At 42.1% G+C, this 21,790-nt stretch overlaps 1 protein-coding gene across 10 annotated transcripts in view; it reads left to right on the top strand.

Annotated features, from left to right (window-relative positions):
- LOC138102697 (spindlin-Z-like) overlaps positions 1 to 21,790 on the top strand; it is a 125,874-nt gene that overhangs the window by 85,871 nt on the left and 18,213 nt on the right. For 5 of the 10 annotated variants that reach the window (XM_069000427.1, XM_069000429.1, XM_069000428.1 and 2 more), the window contains 4 exons: positions 2,717 to 2,906; positions 4,576 to 5,048; positions 13,284 to 13,406; positions 20,115 to 20,163. In XM_069000427.1, the coding sequence (XP_068856528.1) occupies positions 5,042 to 5,048; positions 13,284 to 13,406; positions 20,115 to 20,163 (179 nt within the window). In that variant the 5' untranslated portion in view covers positions 2,717 to 2,906; positions 4,576 to 5,041. Of the gene's footprint in view, positions 1 to 2,716; positions 2,907 to 4,575; positions 5,049 to 13,283; positions 13,407 to 16,733; positions 16,758 to 20,114; positions 20,164 to 21,790 lie in introns of those variants that run through there. The other 5 variants (XM_069000435.1, XM_069000434.1, XM_069000433.1 and 2 more) reach the window with 4 other exon arrangements.

Genomic DNA, 21,790 nt, shown 5'->3' with positions numbered 1-21,790 from the left:
AGAAAACCTCAGTTCCTAGAGATGTTCCCAGAGATAGTCCTAACGATGAAGATGAGGAAGACCCTTTGATCCCAGGAAAGGAGAAGGGCCTCTGTTTCTTTGTTTCTGAATGGCTCAACCTTAAAATTGTACCCCAAAAAACTTCAAGAGTGGACCCTCGAAAGCAGTTGTGGGAAAACCAATTGCTACCTGTGTGTGACCCTGAAAAGCTGCAAGTCAGGGGAAGGGACTCACATTGCGAGCAGAGATACTCCTCTTCCTAAGTGGACTGAACAATATTTGGAAGTGGGTGGCTGTCTCGGTGTGATACTGTTTTCATAGCATGAGCAAGAAGAGACTTCTCTTCCTAAATGGACTGAACAAGGTTATTATGGAAGTGGTAAACAGACTGAACATCTTAAGGGTTGTCTTTTTACATTGTCAGTGGGAGAAGGGAGGAAGGTGGGGGGAGGAGGAGAGTTCTGAAGGTGGTATAATTTTTTTTCCTCTTTTAGGTCTGTTAATAAACTTCTTTATATTCTTTCAAGTTTGGTGCCTGCTTTGCATTTCTCCTAATTCTTATCTCACAGAAGATAAACAGTAATGAGTATTTTAGACCAAACCACTACACATGCACAGTTCGTATACCAGTACTTCTTGTTTCTGTACACTTCTAAACAAATAATTTGCAAGCTAATTGCTTCCTATTGTTTTTTCATATGTGTTTTAAACCTTGAATATTGTTCTTCTGGTTCTGTACACCATCACTGTGTATAATGGCTAGATTTCAGAAAGAGATGAAATATAGAAAAGCTAGGTTTCTTTAAATGGATATTTAGATTTATTTTCACAAATTCTTATTGCTTCCAGACTGAATTTCTAAAAAATTAGTTCTTCCAAATATAGCACAGATCTTTCAAAAAACTACAAATTGCCCAATAATTGTTTAAACTAGAAAAACCAGAAACTAGTATTTAATTTTATTTGTCTCTCTACTACTCTTTCTTTCTAGGAATATTCCTCTGCATTGATCTAATATTCCTGTTAGTTAGCAAATGTGATTCATGGAAGACGTGGCAGTGTTAGTAAATGGAAATGCAAGTTTCAGCACAGCATTTGTACTATACCTGTACTAGTTTGGAAACAAACCAGTGGGAGATCACAAGTCAGAATTATAATTTAATCGGAAAATAAAAATAAATGCAATAGTACAAGAACACTGACAGAGTCAGGATACAACCTGACACCTTGTTAGTCAGGGTGGTGGTAGCAGTCCAGATGAAGTGGTCCTGTTCAAGTGGTGATGCTGTAGAAGGGTCTGGTCTTCACCTGAAGGTCCAGTGGTGGTTATATAGCTCTTGTCTTCTGGGAATCCAGTAGGTAGGGCTGAGTGTGGTGTTCCAAACCTCAGATTATATCCAGGTAGGAATGCTTGGTTCCTCCCCCTGGGCAGAGCATCTCACCATGGGCTAATGTAATTTTATGAGTCATGCAATGAGGCTTGATAGCCCATTAACAGAAGATATCCATCTGGATGGAGTTATCAGGGATGTGTCATGGAAGAGATGAAGAACACTGCCCCACCTGGTTTTAAGAGATGGTGATAGAGTACATACTTTTGGTTACATCTTATATTGTAACCTAAGACAATACCTCAAAGCATATGCTTGTATATTCAGTTGTTCAGTTAGACACAAACATAAGGTACACCTTTTTCCACTGCTGGGTTAGGGGAATTCCTCTGGTTTTTACCCTTTTGTCAAAATTAACAGCAGGTTCCAAAGCTGCTGTTGGGAAGAAAAAAAGTGAAAGGGAGAAGGCCACAGATGATTGACAAATTGTAGAGGACATGATTACAGCAATCACATTTCTTAAGGAAACCAGGCTAAAAGGATGAGCTGATCTGTTGTTTTAGCTGTGTGCAGCATTGAAATAAATGGATTAATTAGGAGAAATGTTTGCTGTCCAGAAACATTAGTCTGAAATAATTGATCTGTAATGCTTCAAAATTTTAGGTGATAACAAGTGTCTGTAATTTAAATTTTGGAAAAGACTTTAAAGCATTGTCCTCCCAAATCTCCCTAATCTAGAGAAATATGATTACTAAATGTTTCAGGAATCTGAATTTAGGTGTAGTGAATCAGCAATGACTTTTGCAAATCTATAAACTAATGACTTCACAAATTTTTAGTTTGCATATTGCAATAATATCTGTGAGGGGTTTTACCTTTTATGTGTTAAGATTTTTTCTATATATTTAAATGTATCTGTAGAGAAGGAATTCTGATATGTGAGTGTGAAGCATTTTGTTTTGTTTTCTAACAAACGGAAGTAGTTGGATTTTGCTTTATGTCTGGTGAATGTAGTACAGTTTGTTCTGCTTTCAGGCAGGGTTTTTAAAGTATTAGTCATTTATTCCTATACTAACTGGTGGGGTTTTGGGGTTTTTTTTATTAGGTTTTTTCTATGAGTATCTGTCTGGATGACTGATATAGAACTTGCATTGAGAATATGAGGAAAAGTATGAGCCTTAATATGTCTGTCTTCTTGCCTAACCACTCTCTGTTTACTGAATGTATCCAGAATAACAGAATATGAAGAGACTTCTCACTGAACATGAAAGAAAAAATATTTTGTTTCACTTCATTGTTTATTTTAACCAAGTCTCAAATCAGACTATATTTTCTGGTTTGATTTTCAGAGTGATATAACTGAAAGTGCTTCTCCTATATTTCAGGAAGAACAAATTGATGATTGGATGGTATATTAATAAGTAGCTGTTCTATTACGAGAATAAGAAGATATTTGGGGAGTTGGGAAGAACTGGATTTTCACCCTAGTCTAGCAGCTTTGCTGCTCACTTAAACACAGATGAATGAAGACCCCATTTGGAAAATCACCAGGTCAGCGGTCCAGAGCTGATGCAGGTGAGGTGTTACTGAATTTGAGGGTTGTTTTTTAGTGGGTAAAAAAGTGTCCTTATCTTATAGATTTTTCTTATGTACTAATGGTTTTATGAAACTGTTGCTGTTTGTGATTGGGGGGATTGATGGTTGTTGGGGTTTTTTTTAAGATAAGAATTATTGGAACTGTGGAATTGAAAGGATATACATAAATTTAAGATGTACAGAATTACATTTATGAAGTTGTACTGGTTTTGGCTGGGATTGAGTTAAATTTCTTTGTAGTAGCTGGCATGGTGCTATGTTTTGGTTTTGTGCTGAAAACTGTTGATAACACACTGATGTTACTGCTGAACTGTGCTTACACAGTGTCAAGGCCTTCTCTCTCATGCTGCAAGAGAAAGACAAATTTAGGTGCTGATGAAATTATCTGCTGCATGTTTCCTAATTTCAGGTGTAGATTAGGGAAGTGTACCAGGTAGTCATTATTAGGAGACTGTAAAACCAACCTGTCTTAGTTTAAGACAATTTTACAGGGTGCAGACTTTGAAATGTTATCTCCCCTTAGTTTTAACTACTCCCCTTTCAACAATGAGAGACAAATACGAAGAGATAAGTAAAAAAATAACAGTTTACTAAAAGAAAAACAGCAATAACCACTAGATACAAAGGTGCTGAGTTATGTGGCCCTCTCCCCGAGAACAAAGAAAACAATATGGCCACCACCTGGACAGCCCAGTGGCCCAGAGGACAAAGACAAGATAGCGGAGAAGCCCCCTTCTCCGGACCATGCAGCCGAGAGAGAGAACAAAGGGAAACAACACAGCAACCAAGCCTCTGCAGTTCCAGAACTCCCTCCCTGCCCCCAAACAACAACAGGAGCAGGGAAAAACAAAACCTGGAAAAACCTATTTTTCTCCAAAAGGCTTCAATGCTGCTTAAACACTGGAAGAAACTTCCTGGCAGTTGCAGGGCCAACCCCCCCCCCCCGCCTCAGTGGCTTGAGACTCATGGAGAGTGGCTCCAATGCTGCTGAAATGCTGATTCCTGTGAGGCAGCGCGAGGCAGGGGCTTTCTTGCTCTTTTCTTGCTGAAAGACCTTGCAATGTGATATAAATTAAAATTATAGTGAGTTTGTTGTATTTTATTAAAATAAAAATAACTGGGAGAAAAAAAGCTATCAAAAGCACAACTGGGTCAAGTGACAAGGAGCTGGAATTAGAAATCCAAATCAGTAGTAAAGACTTAGAAGTGGTGGCTTCTTTGAAAAAGCTAGTTTTCCTCTGTCCTGTCTGTCTGCCTACAATGGTGCAAGGAGCACAGTTGCCTTTCTCAAACACTAAGGTTTCCTGGTTCCAGCCAGGACAGAGTTAATTTTTTCAGTAGCCAGGAGGGGGCATGACTGGGGTCTGTAGGTTATTCTATATCACCTCACGTCATTGCTAGGGGCAGGGGAAAGGGCTCTTTTAAGGGGAGAAGGGGTTTCTTCCAGATGAGAAAATATGGCAGAGGAAGCTGTCCAGTATTGTCTATTATCATGGAGTTTTTCCATGTGAATAATTTATTTTCTTGTACACTCTGTTAATATTGTTGCTGTTACTGTTCATTTTCTTATCTTATTGCTGTTTCCAGTAAATTGTTCTTATCTCAACCCGTGATCTTTGCCTTTTGTGCCTCCAACTCTCCTCTCCAGCCATCCACAGTGGGGAGGAGGAGGTGAAAACAGGGGAACAAGAGAGGACAGCGTGTGGTTTGGAGAGTCAGAGTCGGTGGGGGCACTGAATTGGGGAGCACCATTCCCAAACCACGACACAAGGCCACAGAAGGAACTTGCCATAAGATAAGCCACCACAGCGGGAACTTGAGATAAACACAGAAGGGAGGAATTTGCAACAGGAAGGCACTGATTCCAGGCCTGGTGAGGCAAGATCTGGTTAGCACACCCTGGTTAACGCATCGCAACAAAAATTCCCAATGTGGAAAAGAGAGCAACTGCTCATATACATATCACCCCAAATTATGGGAACACCATCTGTGACCACTCTGTGATACTCGGAACTTGGACTGTATAAAGGTGGTACCCCCAGAAGAACAACTCCGGGATCCCTATCACTGAGAAGCTCGGGGTGAAGAAGGGCCAATGGGATGCTGCTGGATTCATGAGTGGTGACTGTCTTCTGCTTGACCTCTCTCTCTCTCTCCACTCTTTACTCTTTTCTATTTCTTTCTATCTTTCTACCTCACATTTATTGTAAAATAAAATCCATATTGCATATGGTCTCATGTGCAACTCGGTCAGAGGCATCTCTCACTAATCAGATCTTAACAAAACAAAAGGCTTTAATTTGCTGTAAAGTAGGTTTAAAAGAGGAGAAAAATATATTTGACTAAATGTTCTGGTTTGGCCAAATTTAGAAATATATCCTCTGAGAGAAGGCACAACCACCCCTCCCCCACCAGGTTTGGGGAAAATAAATTTTCCTCAAAGGAAAGTGAAAGATATAAAAGCTATTTATTTAACAAACACACGGGAAAAGGAAAATAATGCTAAATAATAAAATCTCTCACTGTGGAGAAAAAACCTGGGAAAGTGTTAGAGTCCTCCCTTTGGTCTCCTCGGAGCTGGGACTTGGCCCAGGGCCAGGCCCTCTGTGCCTGGTGGAAAGTCCTCCTGATGTGCTCTGATGTTAAAGCAATCAAGCAGTCGAGTAGAGAAGGGAGAAAATCTGAAATTCCAGGGAAGGAAAAATTCAACTCTCAGTCTCTCTCCGGAGAAAAGCAGCTGAACCACTGGCCAAAAAAACTGTCCTCAGGAAACAGCAAGCGGGGTGCTTCCTCCCTCCCCTGCCATAGCTGGGAAACAAATTGCTATCTCTGTGTGACCTTGAACAAGCTGCAAACTGCTTTGAAAAAGTTTTGCTCAGTTTTTCCTTCCCCCTCTCAGGCTCAGTTTAGAGGCATAGAAAGGCACAGGAATTAATTTCTGGGCATAGGCAGCGATATGGGATACACACCATAAGGTTACCCCAAGACACTAAAGTATCCAGATTTTTGAAGTTTACCTCTACTGGGAAACAGAATTAATAGTTCCATCTTGAGAAATAAAGGATAACATCCAATATGGAGAAACAAAGGAAAGCCAAACTTGGTTCTTATTTTTTCACAACAGTAGAGCTTGTGTCTGCAGTCTCAGTAATTTTGTTAAAATATAGAGGAGCCTCCCAGGATATAGTTTCAGTAGATCAGTCAGCTCCTTAGTGCTTGGCATTGTGCTTGTGCTTCTAATTAGAGCATGTTTCTCCTCAATATAGGTGAATCCTGATTTTTTTTTTTTATTAACATAATCTAATCTAATCTAATTGTCTGTGAGGTAAGTTGTGGTTACCCTGGTGTCCTGGTTCTGGCCAGGACAGGGTTAACTTTTGCAGTAGCCAGGAGGGGCTCAGGCAGGACTCTGGGGTTATTCTATACCACCTCATGCTGCACACAGGGGAGTCACTTCTTTTCCAGTTTGCTGGGGTGTACGGTCAGGTAGCACTGGGTTCCGCACGGTGAGAAATTGCATGTGAATAGTTTGCCTGTCTTGTATACTCTGTTATTAGTATTGTTGTTGCTGTTCGTTTTTATTTCATTGCTGTTTCCAGTAAATTGTTCTTATCTCAAGCTATAATCTTTACCGTTTTGTGCCTCCCATTCTCCTCTCCATCCCGCCATGGGGGGAGAAGTGAGCCAGTAGTGCATGGACTGGGGTGTTTTCGGTGGGAACACTAATTTGGGAAATACCATTCCTAAACCATGACACCTTGTGTTTACATTTATATTTCAACTTTTTGAGCCTAGTGATCACTTGTTTTTATGCTGTACAAATGTAATGCATGGTCCTTTACAGTTCTTCCTAGCTGTTACCAGTACTGTCCTTTGGAATTATGAAGAGATCCCACTCCCAGATTCGACTACTTTAAGATGCAATGAAACCTTTTGGGAGAGTCAGGAATTCATTTTACCACTCTTCTCCTGGTCCGGTTTCCCAAACTCTTAGAGTTGACATTGGGCAGGCAATATTAGGTGTGAATAAACACAGCTCTGAAATTTTCAGGTATCTCAAAGTAATTCTGAAAGAGACATCAAATCAATATTAATTCTCATGTGATTGTATGGTGTTTCCACAGCAGATACTGAAATATAATTTTAAAATGTCAGCTTTTGCTGCCTGTCATAAAGATGGGATATTATGAGTAATAAGCAGCTGTGGTGTGTTTTGAAGAGTCCATCTAATTTTGATGGACTGAATGGAGAGTACCATCTGATATGATGACAATTAAAAACATTGCTAGTAGCTTTTTCCCATCCCTCTTCCTTTTCTCTCCTCCTATGTCCCCCAGTTGAAATGTGTGTACTTCCTCTACAGTCCACACCCTCAAAGAATGTTTATTTCATTTCTGTGTTGTCTTACCCTTTTTCTTTCTCTGTAAGGTAGAAGCATTCAGAAACATGGCTCCTAGTTTTGTTATTGAATTTAACAGCATTCTAAGGATACATTAGGCAGAATTAATCCAGGCTCAAAAAGCACAGGCCAACTGGCAATTAAATGCTTAATTATTTTGTTCTTGACTTTTTATTATTGAAAATATTTAGTTTTTTAGTCATGAGAGATTGAGCCATATATATTCTTCTTCCTCAGATCTATCCAAGTTTGACTCTTTGCTGCTTATTATAAAGAAGCATAAAACAAATCCAATCACTTTGTGTGTTTGTTTTTTGGGTTTGTTTTTGGTTTTTTTTGCTAATATTCAGTATTAACTTCTGGGTTTATATTCATAGCAAATTAGTTGTACAGTGTTTATTTTGAATGATGTCTAAAACATGGAATTTCATGTAATGTGCAAGTTGAAACAGTAGCACTTGTCATTCCATAGTCAGGACGAGGTAAAGGATATGAACTTAAATCCATTCAATGAGATTCATGGTATATAGAATCTGATAACTCTCCGTTATTGTTTTCTAATTACTGTTAACATCTTTGAAGTCACATTATTGCTTGACACCAAACCAAGTTTGACCCCAAAATATTCTATACACTATTTTTTCACTTGAAATGTTTATCGGAATGTATTGCTGTACTGGGTTTGCGTGGCAAGGTTTTGGTAGCAGGCGGCTACAGGGGTGGCTTCTGTGAGATGCTGCTGGAAGCTTCACCTTATGTCTGGCAAAGCCAATGCCAGATGGCTCCAAGACAGACCCACCACTGGCCAATGTTGAGCCAATTGGCAATGGTAGCAATGCATCTGGAATAATATATTTAAGAAATGAAAAAAAGTTATTGCACAGAAGTAATTGTGGCCAGAGAAGAGAGGAGAACATGGGAGAGGAACAACTCTGCAGACACCAAGGTCAGTGCAGAAGAGGGGGGAGGACATGCTCCAGGTGCCAGAGCTGAGATTCCTCTACATCCTATGGTGAAGACCATAGTGATGTCAGACTGTCCCCCTGCAGCCCATGGAGGCCCCGGGGGGTGCAGAGATCCACCTTCAGCCCGTAGAGGAGACCCACACTAGAGCAGGCAGATGCCTGAAAGAAGGCTGTGAACCTGTGGGAAACCCGTGCTGGAGCAGACTGTTCCTGAAGGACTGCACCCCATGGAAGGGACCCATGCTGTAGCATATCATGAAGAACTGTAACCTGTGTGAGGGACTCATGTTGGAGAAGTTTGTGAAGGACTGGCTCCTGTGGGAGGGACCCCACACTGAAGAAGGGGAAGGACTCCTCTCCCTAAGGGGGAAGCAGCAGCAGAAACGACGTGTGATGATGTACTAGTTTGAAAACAAACCAGTGGGAGGCACCAAGTCAGAATAACAATTTAATAGGGAAATTTAGAAAAATAAAGGCAGAAAACACTGGTTAAACTGACAGAGTCAGGATACAACCTGACACCCTGTTAGTCAGGGTGGCGGTAGCAGTCTGATAAAATGGTGGCTGCAGTCCTCCTGAAGTCGTGGATGTGGTTCTGTTGAAGCAGTGATCCTGTAGAAGGGTCTGTTCTTCCTCAGAAGGTCCAGCGGTGGCTATGTAGCTCTTGTCCTCTGGGAATCCAGTGGAAAGGGTTGTCTGTGGTGTTCCAAACCTCAGATTATATCCAGGATGGAATGCTTGGTTCCTCCTTCTGGGTGGAGCATCTCACAATGGGATGATGAGTCATGAGGCAAGGCATTGATGGGCCCATTAACAGAAGATAGTCTGGAGGGAGGAGGCAAGGAAACACTGTCCCACCTGGTTTCTACAGCTCATGCGGATGGTAATAGAATACACTGTAACCCAGGACAGATGAACTGACCCTAATCCCCATTCCCCATATCCCTGCACCACCGGGGGGGGGAAGGAGGTAGAGAATCAGGAATAAAGTTAAGACTGGAAACGAGGGAGGAGTGGGGAGAAAGTGTTTTTAAGATTTGGTTTTAATTCTCATTATCTTTCTCTGATTTGATTAGTAATAGATTCAGTTATTATCCCCAAGTTGAGTCCTTTTTGCCCATGATGGCAATCAGTGAGTGATCTTTCCCTGTCCTTATCTCAACTTATGAACCTTTCATTTTATTTTCTCTCCCCTGTCCAACTGAGGAGGTGTCTTGAGGTCACCTTATGATGTGTATCCCATATCGCTGCTCTATGCCCAGAAATTAATTTTGTGCCTTTCTGTGCCTTTAAACTGAGCCCGAGAGGGGGGAGAGAGGAAAAACCAAGCAAACTTTTCAAAGCAGTTGTTCAAGGACACAGATACACGCTCCTCTGCATTCTGCTGCAGTAGCAAGAGCAGAGGAAGCACCCTTCTTTCTTTTCAGCCAGCTTTCAGCTCCTTTTCTCCAGAGAGAGACGGAGAGTTGAACTTTGTTTTCCTGGGACTTCGGTTTTTCCCGTCTTCTCTTCTGGACTGTTTCAACACCAGAACACATCAGGAGAATTTTTCACCGAGAGCCCAGAGGTGGGCCCACACCAACCCAGCTCTGAGGAGGAGGAGAGAGGCCACACCTACAGAAGGACTCTGAAATCTTCCCAGGTTTCTCTCCACAGCGAGAGGTTTTCTTATTTAGCATTATTATCCTTTTCCCAAACCTGGTGGGGGAGGGGTGGTTGCAACCTCCCTTCTATCGGAGGATATTTTCCTCCAAATTTGTCCAAACTGGCACAAATAATTAGTGGACCACAGTGGAGCCACTGCCAAATGGCTTAGGCTCTCCATCTGTTTTGGCTGCAGCCTGAGTGACTGGGGTGTCTGCTGATTTATCTTCCTCTACCTTTACCTGCTGCAGTGTGTGATAGGCATATGCCAAGACCCAACATATTATAAGGAGCTCTTTCTCATTAGGAATGTCACTGTATTTCTCTTTCAGATATTTCCCCACCTCAGCTGGTTTCTGAACTTGTTCAGGGGGGAAATTGCAAACCATTGGGTCAGAGAATTCCTTCAGGGTTTGGCCCATATCCTCCCATTCCCCACACCACTCAGGATTTTCCACCTCTGGGTCAGGTGTCTCGGCAGTCACCCTGGAAATCTGAGCTCTCATTCTAGACAAGCTGCGAACCACATAGAGGAAGCTTACCAGATAAAATACCAGAAATACCAGGAAGGTGGTCTCCTTAACATCCAGGGGATACTGATCATTCTCAAAGGATAACCTATCAAATTTAAAGGGAAGGGAAACCCCGTCTCCTCCTCTTCTAACAATCTGGGTGCAGTTACTAATAAATTCCCAAAACAGGCTACTGAAGTTAGGACTGGGGTTAGGACAGAGAAACCACATATCATACACACTTCGAACAGCTGCCTGTACCTCGGTCAACTTCTTATAAATCATTATCACTGAGCATAGCAAAATAGAAATCCAAATTCATGCCCCTGCTCTGCAAAAATTCCTTATCAAGGATAAGATCGGACCAAGTTGTGGATAGGCAAATAGGCCTAGGGGCCAGAAAGGCACTAGTACCTTAAACAAGCCTACGGACCAGAAATACACGAGTACATCAGGCCAGAGAGACATTATGAACTCAAACAACATGGTGACTACTTTGCCCCAACACATAGTAATTAATTTTAAACCAAAATGTAATTAGCACAGGCTTTTCACTTTCCTTCGAGCCCCGCAGTTGGGCGCCACTAAATTTGTTCTGGTTTGGCCAAATTTAGAAATATATCCTCTGAGAGAAGGCAGGTTACAACCATCCGTCCTCCCACCAGGTTCGGGAAAAAAAAATTTTCCTCAGAGGAAAGTGAAAGAGATAAAAACTATTTATTTAACAAACACATGGGAAAAGGATAATAATGCTAAATAATAAAATCTCTTGCTGTAGAGAAAAAACCTGGGAAAATATTAGAGTCATCCCTTTTGGTCTCCCTTCTCCTCCGAGCTGGGACTTGGCCCAGGGCCAGGCCCTCTGTGCTCAGTGGAAAGTCCTCCTGATGTGTTCTGATGTTGAAGCAGCCCAGCAGAGAAGAAAGGAAAAAATCAGAGTCACAGGAAAACAAAGTTCAACTCTCCAGAGGAAAAGGAGCTGGAAAAAAAACTGGCCAAAAAACTGGCTGGAAAAGAGAACAAGCCGGGTATTTCCCTCTGCTCTTTCTCCTGCCACCGCTGAAATGCAGACCACTTTTTATCCATGTGTCCTTGGAACATGATAACAAACTACAAACTGCTTTGAAGAAGTTTTGCTCAGTTTAAAGGCATGGAAAGGCACAAAATTAATTTCTGGGCATAGGGCAGCAACATGGCATACACATCATAAAGTTACCCCAATATACCCCATTTCCTCCTCCTCTAACAAACTGGGTGCAATTACTAATAAACTCCCAAAACAGGCTACTGAAACTAGGACTGGGGTTAGGATGGAGAAACCACAAATCATACACACTTTGAACAACTACCAGTACCTCTGTTAACTTCTTATAAATCATTATCACCAAGCACAGCAAAATAGAAATCTGGATTTGTGTCCCTGCTCTGTAAAAGTTATGTATCATGGACAAGATTGGAGCAAGTTGTGGATAGGCAAACAGGCCTAAGGACCAGAAAATCATTAGTATATCAAGCCAGAGAGACATTATGAACTCAACCGACATGGTGACTACTTTGCCCCAACACAAAGTAATTAAATTCAAACCAAAATGTAATTAGTACAGTTTTTTTCACTTTCACTCGAGCCCCGCAGTTGGGCGCCACTAATTATTTGTGCTGGTTTGGACAAATTTGGAGGAAAATATCCTCTGACAGAAGGCAGGTTACAACCAGCCCTCCCCCACCAGGTTCGGGAAACAGAAGTTTTCCTCAGAGGAAATTGAAAGAGATAAATACTATTTATTTAACAAACACACAGGAAAAGGATAATAATGCTAAATAAGATAACCTCTCACTGTGGAGAGAAACCTGGGAAGATTTCAGAGTCCTTCTGTAGGTGTAGTCTCTCTCCTCCTCAGAGCTGGGTCGGTGTGTGGGCCCACCTCTGGGGTCTCGGTGAAAAATTCTCCTGATGTGTTCTGGTGTTGAAACAGTCCAGAAGAGAAGATGGGAAAAACCGAAGTCCCAGGAAAACAAAGTTCAACTCTCCGTCTCTCTCCGGAGAAAAGGAGCTGAAAGTTGGCTGAAAAGAAAGAAGGGTGCTTCCTCTGCTCTTGCTACTGCAGCAGAACGCAGAGGAGCGTGTATCTGTGTCCTTGAACAACTGCTTTGAAAAGTTTGCTTGGTTTTTCCTCTCTCCCCCCTCTCGGGCTCAGTTTAAAGGCACAGAAAGGCACAAAATTAATTTCTGGGCATAGAGCAGCGATATGGGATACACATCATAAGGTGACCTCAAGACAGGAGGGTAGTGAGAAAGTGGCTTTGGTGGGCACCTGACATTCAGCCAAGGTCAAACCACCACAACTGACCTTGAAGTTGTTGGCAAATTTTTAAATGTCTTCCTTTGAATTGGACACTTTTCAGTGAATGACTAATGCCAATTATGCTTCTGTCAGAAGCCATTTAGGTGGTACTAGACATTTCCGGATAATTTGTGTAAGCAAAGTTTCTGCTTTTCTTGTTATGTTTGGCATTCTCTGCTAAAGGGGACTATCAGCATCATCAGCTAATCATGCCTGATGCATTTGGTGGCCTCTGATGACAGGGTTACAGAGGTGGTGAATGAGGGAAGAGCAATTGACATCACCTACCTGGACTTGGCAAAGCATTAGACATCCTGGTCTCTAAACTGGAGAGGTGTGGATTTGATGGGTGGGCCAGTCAGTGGATAAGGAATTGGCTGGATGATCACTCTCAGACTTGTGGTCAACAGCTCAATGTCCAAGTGGAGATTAATGACAAGTGGTGTTCTTCAGGGGTCGGTATTGGGACCGGCACTGTTTACCATCTTTTTCAGTGACATGGACAGTGGGATCAAGTGCACCCTCAGCAAGTTTGCCAACAACATCAAGCTGTGTGGCGTGGTCGACACGCTGGAGTGAAGGGATGCCATCTAGAGGGACCTTGCCAGGTTTGAGAGGTGGGTCTGTGTGAACCTCATGAAGTTCAACAAGGCCAAGTGCAAGGTCCTGCACCTGGGTCGGGGCAATCCCGAGCACAAATACTTGCTAAATGGAGAATGGATTGAGAGCAGCCCTGAGGAGAAGGACATGGAGGTGTTAATGGATAAGGAGCTTGACATGAGCCAGCAATATGTGCTTGCAACCCAGAAAGCCAATTGTATCCTGGGCTGCATCAAAAGAAGTGTAGCCAGTAAGTTGAGGGAGGTGATTCTCCCCCTCTACTCCATTCTGGTGAGACCCTACCTGGAGTACTACTTTCAGATCTTGGACCCTGAACATAAGAAGGACATGGATCAACTAGAGTGAGTCCAGAGGAGGGCAACAAAGGTGATCAGAGGGATGGAACACCTCTCCTAGGATGACAGGCTGAGAGAGTTGGGGTTGTTCAATGTGGAGAAGAGAAGGATTCAGGGAGACCTTATAGCAGTGTTCCAGTACCTAAAGGGGGCCTACAAGCAAGCCGGAGAGGGACTTTTTACAAGGGCATGGAGTGATAGGACAAGGGGGAATGGCTTTAAACTGAAAGAAGGTAGGTTTACACTGGATATTAGAAAGAAATTCTTTACTGTGAGGGACACCAGAGCAGGTTGCCCAGAGAAGTTGTGGATGCCCCATCCCTGGAAGTGTTCAAGGCCAGGTTGGATGTGAAGGTGTCTCTGCCCATGGCAGGGGGGTCTTAAAGGTCCCTTCCAACCCAAATCATTCTATTGTTTTATTATGTATGTTAAACATTAATGTATTAAAATATTTTTATTTGCTGTCAAATGTTTTAAGTAATTAAGACATAGTAATACTTGCAACATAATGTATTTACAAATAAATATCTTTGTATAGAAACTGTACAAGCTGTCTGGAATTTTAAAAGTTCTGCACAGCTGATTTGTTGCCTTAGTGTAAGATAAGGTTTATGTCTACCTTATGCTGTGAGAGTTTATTTCTCCCTTTAATCTCTGGGGAAAAAAAGTAAAATATACAGAATGAAAGATATCCTAAAGCATCAGAACTTTAGTATTCCTATTCTTGTAGGAAAAACAAAAACAGAAATGCATTTCTATTGTGAATTTGTTCTAATGAGCTTTACCACTTGTTGTGGTTTGACACTGGCCAAATGCCAGGCACCCACTACAGCTGCTCACTCGCCCTCCCCTGCTACAGCTGGGCAGAGGAAAGAAAAAAAATTAAATGAAGGATTCATGAGTTGAGATAAGGACTGGGAGAAAACACTCCAAGGGCAAAACAGGCTCAACTTAGAAGTACAAAGTAAATTTATTGCTAACAAAATCAGAAGAGGATAATGAGAAGTAAAATAAGCCCTTAAAACACCATTTCTTCCCCCAACCCCTCCCCCCTTCCCACTGAGCGCAGGGAGACAGGGCATGGAGGTTTTGGTCAGTTCGTCACCCGAGATCTTCTTCCACTGCTCAGGGAGAGAAGTCCTTCTCCTGCTATGCTGTGGGGTCCCTTCCCATGGGAGACAGTTCTCCGTGAACTTCTCCAGCATGGTTCCACTCTCACGAGAAGCAGTTCTCCCAAAACTGCTGCAATGTGAATTCCCCCCACGGGCAAACATTCCTCCCGAAACTGCTGCGGCATGGGTCACTCTTCCACGGAGTGCAGTCCTCCAAGGACTGGCTGCTCCAGCCTGGAAGCAGGGGCTTATCCCTCTGTATTTAGCATTGGTGCAGCCTCACCTTGAGTATTGTGTGCACTTCTTGGCCCCACAATTAAAAAAGGATGTGAAGGTCCCTGAATTGCCCCCAGAGGAGGGCAACAATGCTGTTGACAGGACTGGAAGGAATGTCCTATGAGGAATGGCAAAGGACTTTAGGCTTATCTAGCTTGGAAGAAAAAAGTCTAAACTGTGATCTCGTTGCTCTCTACAGCTTCCTGAGTAAGGGAAGTGGAAAGGGAGGTGCTGAGCTCTTCTCTCTCTTATCCGGTGACAGGATGTGTGGGAATGGTTCAAAGCTGCATCAGGGGAGGTTTAGACTTGACATTAGGAAGCATTTATTTACTGAGAGGGTGGTCAAACTCTGGAACAGGCTTTCTGGAGAGGCAGTCGATGCCCCAAGCCTGTCAGTGTTTAAGAGGCATTTGGACATTGTTTTTGTGGCCTTCCTCTGGACTCACTCTAACAGGTCCATGTCTTTCTTGTGCTCAGTTCTTCATCTACCTTTTTACCATCTCTTCTTGTAAGTAGGCTATATTCACATTCTTCACCTAAATGCCGTAACTTTTTATTAAACTGGGCACTACCTTAAGCTACCAACACAAGAAACTGAGCAGTACTCAGTTTGCTTAGTTGGTTTTTCTCTAGAGCTAGGTACACGAAGAAGCAAGTTCTTGAAATCAGTCAGGACCCGTCAAGCTCGTTTTTTATCTGACAGCAAAATAAGGTAGTCTACTCTCAAACTCTTAGTTCAGTGTTGTATATATTTGTTAGTTTGGTACATGTCCATTTCATTCATGGATATTGTGTATGAATAGTCAAGAAATTTTGCACGTAAGTGAATTTGAGAGAATAAAGACATCTGGCTGTAGAACTTGAGTTTTATAAAAAATAAGAGGTGCCTAAGGTGAACAGTTACTGAACAGGGCAAACACTCATTCTGAGTAGAGTGCATAGCTTCTCCTTTGTATTTTTTGCAGCTTCTGTAATAGATCTTCCTTCTGTGTATCTTTAGGGCTACTTTTGTTTTGGAAGGCTAAATGCGTTGCACTGTATAGTAAGATTCAGAGTCTGAGCAGAGGACAGAAAAGAAGTTTTGTGTTGAACCATTCTGCTAAATATGTGGGTGTGCTTTTTATAGTATTTTAACTACTTGAATTGATTTAGTTAAATCTTACTTTTTCTCATCAACCAGTAATGGAAAACATGAAATCTGTGTGTTTGTGGTTTTTTACTTTGTGAGAACAGATTTTTTTTTAATAAGTATGTTTTTAAACTTGTGTTGGGGTTTAGGATTCCTTCCTCTTGTTTCTTTCTCTCTTGGAATTTTGTCCCGTATGTTGCTAAGATACAATAACGACCGGGTACTTAAGAGAGACAAAAGAAGTTGCCCCGGGAAGGGTGCGGCTCGCAACTCTATTACGGGGTGTGTGGGGGGGGTGTGTGTGTGTGTTTTCTTGTTTTCTCGTGGGGGGGTGGAGATACCGCGAGAATTGGGCTGGGGGAAGGGGTTGGGCACAGCTCATCGCTCTTTCTTGCCCTCTCGGCTTCGGAGGAGGACGGTCGGAGCTGCTGCTTGGGGGAGGGAATTCGCTGCCGCCGCCAGAGCCCAGCCTAGTCTTGCTTCTTCTGCCGTGGGGTGAGCCTTTGCTCGTGAGAGCAGCCACTGAACTGGGACCTTATTAACACCCTACCTCACTAAAAAAAGGACTTTCACCATCTGCTCGGGTGCCTCAGGGGAAAACCCCGGGATCCCAAGCCCTTTCCCCTCCCAGGGAGCCTTTTCCCTGCCCTGTTCGGGGAGCCGAGCTGCGGCTGCCCCGCCCCCGCCGATTTTTTTTGCCACTGCTCCGAGTTTTTGCTACATTGTAGCTCTGCACCCCCTGCCCTGCCGAGATGTCCCGTGGTTCCAGCTACAGCTGCAAAGTTTCTGATACATCTCGTCTACCACCCCGGGATTTTGCTCGTTCCTGCCGTTCCAGCTTGCTGCCTCCGAGAGTCCCGCTGGGGCACCGGGATAGACTGCCCCTGTGGGGTTTGTAAAGCAAGCCCGTTTCCCATCCCTTCTCGTCTCGGTCAAGCTGCCATTAACCGCATGGTCTCCAAGCTCGCACCGGAGCGCCCCCTGCAGCCGCGGGGGAATCATCGCACCTGCCCTGCCCAGCTGGGAGCCTGACAGCGCCCCTGCCGGCTCTGACCATAACTACACCAAAGGGGAAAGTGCCTGCGGCCGAGAAGGCTGTTACTGGGTTTCTGGTTCTGTTTGTTGTTGCTGCCATTGTTGTTAGTTTGCCTTGTTATACATACTGATAAAGAACTGTTATTCCTTTTCTCATATCTTTGCCTGAAAGCCCCTTAATTTTAAAATTATAATAATTCGGAAGGAAAAGGGTCATATTTTCCATTCCAAGGGAGGCTCCTGCCTTCCTTAGCAGACACCTGTCTTTCAAACCGAGACAACTTGTTTCCTCATATAACTAAGAGGTGGCTAACGATAGGGTGAAAATGCTTGTTCAGTTGTTGCAGTCAAGTCTCAAAAGTATTTTGGGTTTCTATTCATACTTTTTGAGATATATTTTAATTTCTAGCTGTTAGTTCTTATAAACGTGTTCAAGGGAAGTTCTATTTACTTGGTTTTTACTGCAAATAGCATCTTTACTGTAGCTATTTGCATGGAGGGCTTAATTTTTGAAAACTTCAAATTCCAGCTGTTAAAACTGGAGACGCATCTTTCCATGGATTCAGTACAAGCTTGAGTGTTGGAAACAAAATGTATGTAGTCTTATTTTAATTCTGTCTCTTCTGTCACATGATATATGTCCTTTTATTTCTCCATAGGAAAATCCAAATATTAAAATATTTATGTAAACTGTTAAGGTTAATTGCACTTTCAGTGCTTAACTTGTGTGACACTACTGCTATTATGAAAATTAATTTTCAGAATACATATGCTAAAGCTATGCTTGGAACATGTACATAATGCTAAAGAATTTGTTTGGATCTGTAGAGAAACCTCAATTAAGTATTTCTCTGTCGGTGTGAATTTAAATGTCCATAGATGAAATTCTGAACATTTCTCCAGATATATGAGGGGGTTTTTATTGATAACATGCATGTGTCCAGCACTCTCTGACTGTGTTCTTTTTGATATTCCATGTGTAGAGGGTTTAATGCTTTAATGCCAACTTTAGTTTTTTCAAGTGTGGTAGGTTGACCCTGGCTGGATGCCAGATACCCACCAAAGCTGCTCTGTCACTCTCCTCTGCAACTGGACATGAGAGAGAAAATATAGTGAAAGGCTCATGGGTTAAGGACTGGGAGAGATCACTCACTGACTACCATAATGGGCAAAACAGACTCAGCTTGGGGATATTAATTGAATTTATTGCCAACAAAATCCGAGCAGGATAGTGAGAAGTAAAATAAATCTTAAAAACACCTTCCCCCCCATCCCTCCCTCCTTCCTGAGCTCTACCTCCTCCCTGCCAGCAGTGCAGAGAGATGGGGAAGGGGGGTTACAGTCAGTTAATCACAGGTTGCTTCTGCCATTGCTCAGGCAGAGGAGTCCTTTCCCTGCTCCAGCATGTGGTCCCTCCCAAGGGAGACAATTCTCCACAAACTTCTCCAGTGGTAGTCCTTCCCATGGGCTGCAGTTCTTCATTAACTGCTCCAGCATGGGTCCCTTCCATGGAATGCAGTCCTTTAGGAACAGGCTGCTCCAGCATGGGTCCCCCATGGGATCACGTCCTACCAGGAAACCTGCTCTAGCGTGGACTCCTCTCTATGGGTCTGCAGGACCCTGCTCCAGCACAGGTTTCCTACGGGTTCACAGCCTTCTTTCAGGCATTTGCCTGCTCTGGCATGGATCTCCTCCATGGGCTGCAGATGGATCTCTGCACCCCTGGGGTCCTCCATGGGCTGCGGGGGAATCTCCACTCTGGCACCTGGAGCACCTCCTGCCCCTCCTGCACTGACCTGGGTGTCTGCAGAGTTGTTCCTCTCACACATTCTCACTCCTCTTCTCTGGTTGCAATTACATCTGCACATTATCTTTTTTTTTTTTCCTTCTTAAATATGTTATCACAGAGGCGTTACTACCATTTTTGATTGGCTCAGCCTTGGCCAGCAACAAATCCATCCTGGAGCCGGTTGGCATTGGCTCTGCTGGACATGTGGGAAGCTTCTAGCAGCTTCTCACAGAAGCCACCCCTGTAGTCCCCCCCCCCCCCACTGCGAAAACCTGGTCATGCAAACCCAATACATGAATTTATTTATTTAACATTACATGGAACTTGGATTTAGAATGATACAGCAATTTTCTTTAATCACAGTGCAAGTACAAGTTACATTTAGCAGAGCATAGCAGTTGCAATATACAGTTGTATCACAATACAAATGTGTTTGTCATTATTGGTCTCCATCACGATGCTGGGCATCCCCAGTCGTTGGGAAGAAATATGTGGGTTGAAACCAACTCAAGCCTGTTGCTCTCCTCAATGTTCTGTCTGTTAGTTGTGCAGTTTTTATACTGTATATGCTATACTTAGTTTTTATACTTGGTTTTGGCTCTATACTAAGTTTTTACAGTGAGTTTGGCTGAGCCATGTATACACCCACCCATTCTGGCCTCACTAACTCAGGAATATATGTATTTGATGATACTATCAACTCAAGGGCAGATAAACAGCCATTTGAATCCCTTAACTGTTGTAGCCATTTATCTATAACAAAGACTACCTTCAGTCTCCTTTATGTCAAGTTCAGCTTTTTGTAACAGTTGTCCTCAGTAACTCCCTAATTCTTCACTTAGCTTTGTGAGTACATAGTCCTTGCCTGTCCCCTCAGCCTTCTTCCATTATAGAAACTCATTGATAAATCACATCATGATGGGTTTAAGCTTTTTTACTTGAAAAAGAGAACTTTTCTGTAAGATACCTTTTTGACATTGTGTATAAACACATTTTATTGTTCAATAATTCCATCATTTATATTGTAGGTCATGCAGGAGTCTCTGCGAGCATGATGAAGAAAAGAACTTCCCACAAGTAAGTTCCTAATACTTCCTAAACTGTAGTTCTCAATAACTGGCAGTACCATTCTAGAAATGTATCTGTATTGTTCCAGTCATTTTGAAAATAATGTGAAGCAGTATTCAAACGGTGTATGTGTGTAGAATCAGACTTTAATTCATTTGGGAGGACAATGGGAAAGAATGCACCATTGGTACAGTTCTAAACAATTTTGAATGTTACTCTGAGAGAAATTATTCTGTCAATACAGTTCTGTAATTTATAATTCGGAAACAAGAGATTGCAAGACAGAAATTGGGCATATGTACTCTAGGATTCATTACAGCCTTAGTTTTTGAAAAGGATTTTTTACCTTTTTTAAAAAATAAGCAATGTACTGTAGTATGGCTGCTATTTGTGTGAAGGTTACTTGCTTATCCTATACATTAATCACATTTATTATTCACTCTACCAGAATTTGAGATAGTAGTAGCTAAATGTTGCTATGAGTAAATGTGAGAAGATATAGGTAGTAGCTTAGACAAAATTTACCTTAGTTTCTAACAGCTAGATGTTGCATCTGGCTGCATCTCTGGTGGGTGACCTCTAAAATAAGCTGGGAAAAGGTGAAATTTATTAAAATGCTATTCGTTATATTTTGAGTATGAAGTCCTATAATGCTGATATACAACAGGCATCAATCCAAAACAATTTGTCTGGCAAAAATATCTTCCATGATTAACATTTGAATTAGTATTAACTATTTCCCAGACACAACACCTGATATAAAACTACTCTTAATTCCTTCCACTAACTCTTCACCATTCAGTCTTATCTATCTCCTTACAAGGCAGAGATAAACATTTATTTGTCTAGAGACAGGTAGAGTTAAAATTTAATTTCTCTTGTTCTTTTTCAACCGCTCAGAGAAAGGAGTGTATGATGGGAAGACTATCAGAGGTGGGTTGCCTTTTGTACTTGAGGGTGGCTAGATTTGTCTTTATTGTTGTTTTGATATACACTTATTTAAATACCTAAATAGGTTGTATATTTTTTAGCATAAAGGCTTTTATGGGGCATATTAAGTCATGATCCTAAGTCACATGATTTCGAGGCATTTAACTTAAGTACCCAACTGAGTTTTATATTGATTTAGCCTAGTTTAATTGTTTAAGAATTGTTTGGTAAAGGTTTTATTTTGTACCAAACCAAGATGATTTTGTGTGCTGCTCAATGACTTCTCTGAAAATGACAGACGCTAGTATAGAGTTGTTTTTATTTGATATTCGTTGCTTATATTTTTGAAATGAACAGTAAGTAGCACTGTAGACATGTTTATAGTAAACAAGTGAGATATGAATCACTGTTTAAAAATGTATGCTGATACTACTATGAGCCGTTACAGCAGACCATGAATTAATAATGCATACTTTGTCATTGATTTAGTTATGATGACTTTTACATTCCTCATTAAAATAAAAAGAGGAACAAGTTACTGGCACTTGAAGGTCATAGGGGAGATTCTAAACTTGGTTCATAAGTTCATAGGGGACGGAAGATCCAACAGGATAGAACAGGACATAGTCCAGTAACTGAGGAAGGGATAAAATGAGCTGTGTGGATTAGTCTTCTAAATTCTTCTTAACTAAAATGGTAGTTAACC

This window comes from Aphelocoma coerulescens (genome assembly GCF_041296385.1).
Source record: "Aphelocoma coerulescens isolate FSJ_1873_10779 chromosome W unlocalized genomic scaffold, UR_Acoe_1.0 ChrW_unloc_scaf_1, whole genome shotgun sequence".
NCBI lineage: Eukaryota > Metazoa > Chordata > Aves > Passeriformes > Corvidae > Aphelocoma > Aphelocoma coerulescens.
The sequence above is the reverse complement of the archived record's forward strand: the minus strand, read 5'-3'. Positions and strand labels throughout refer to the sequence as shown.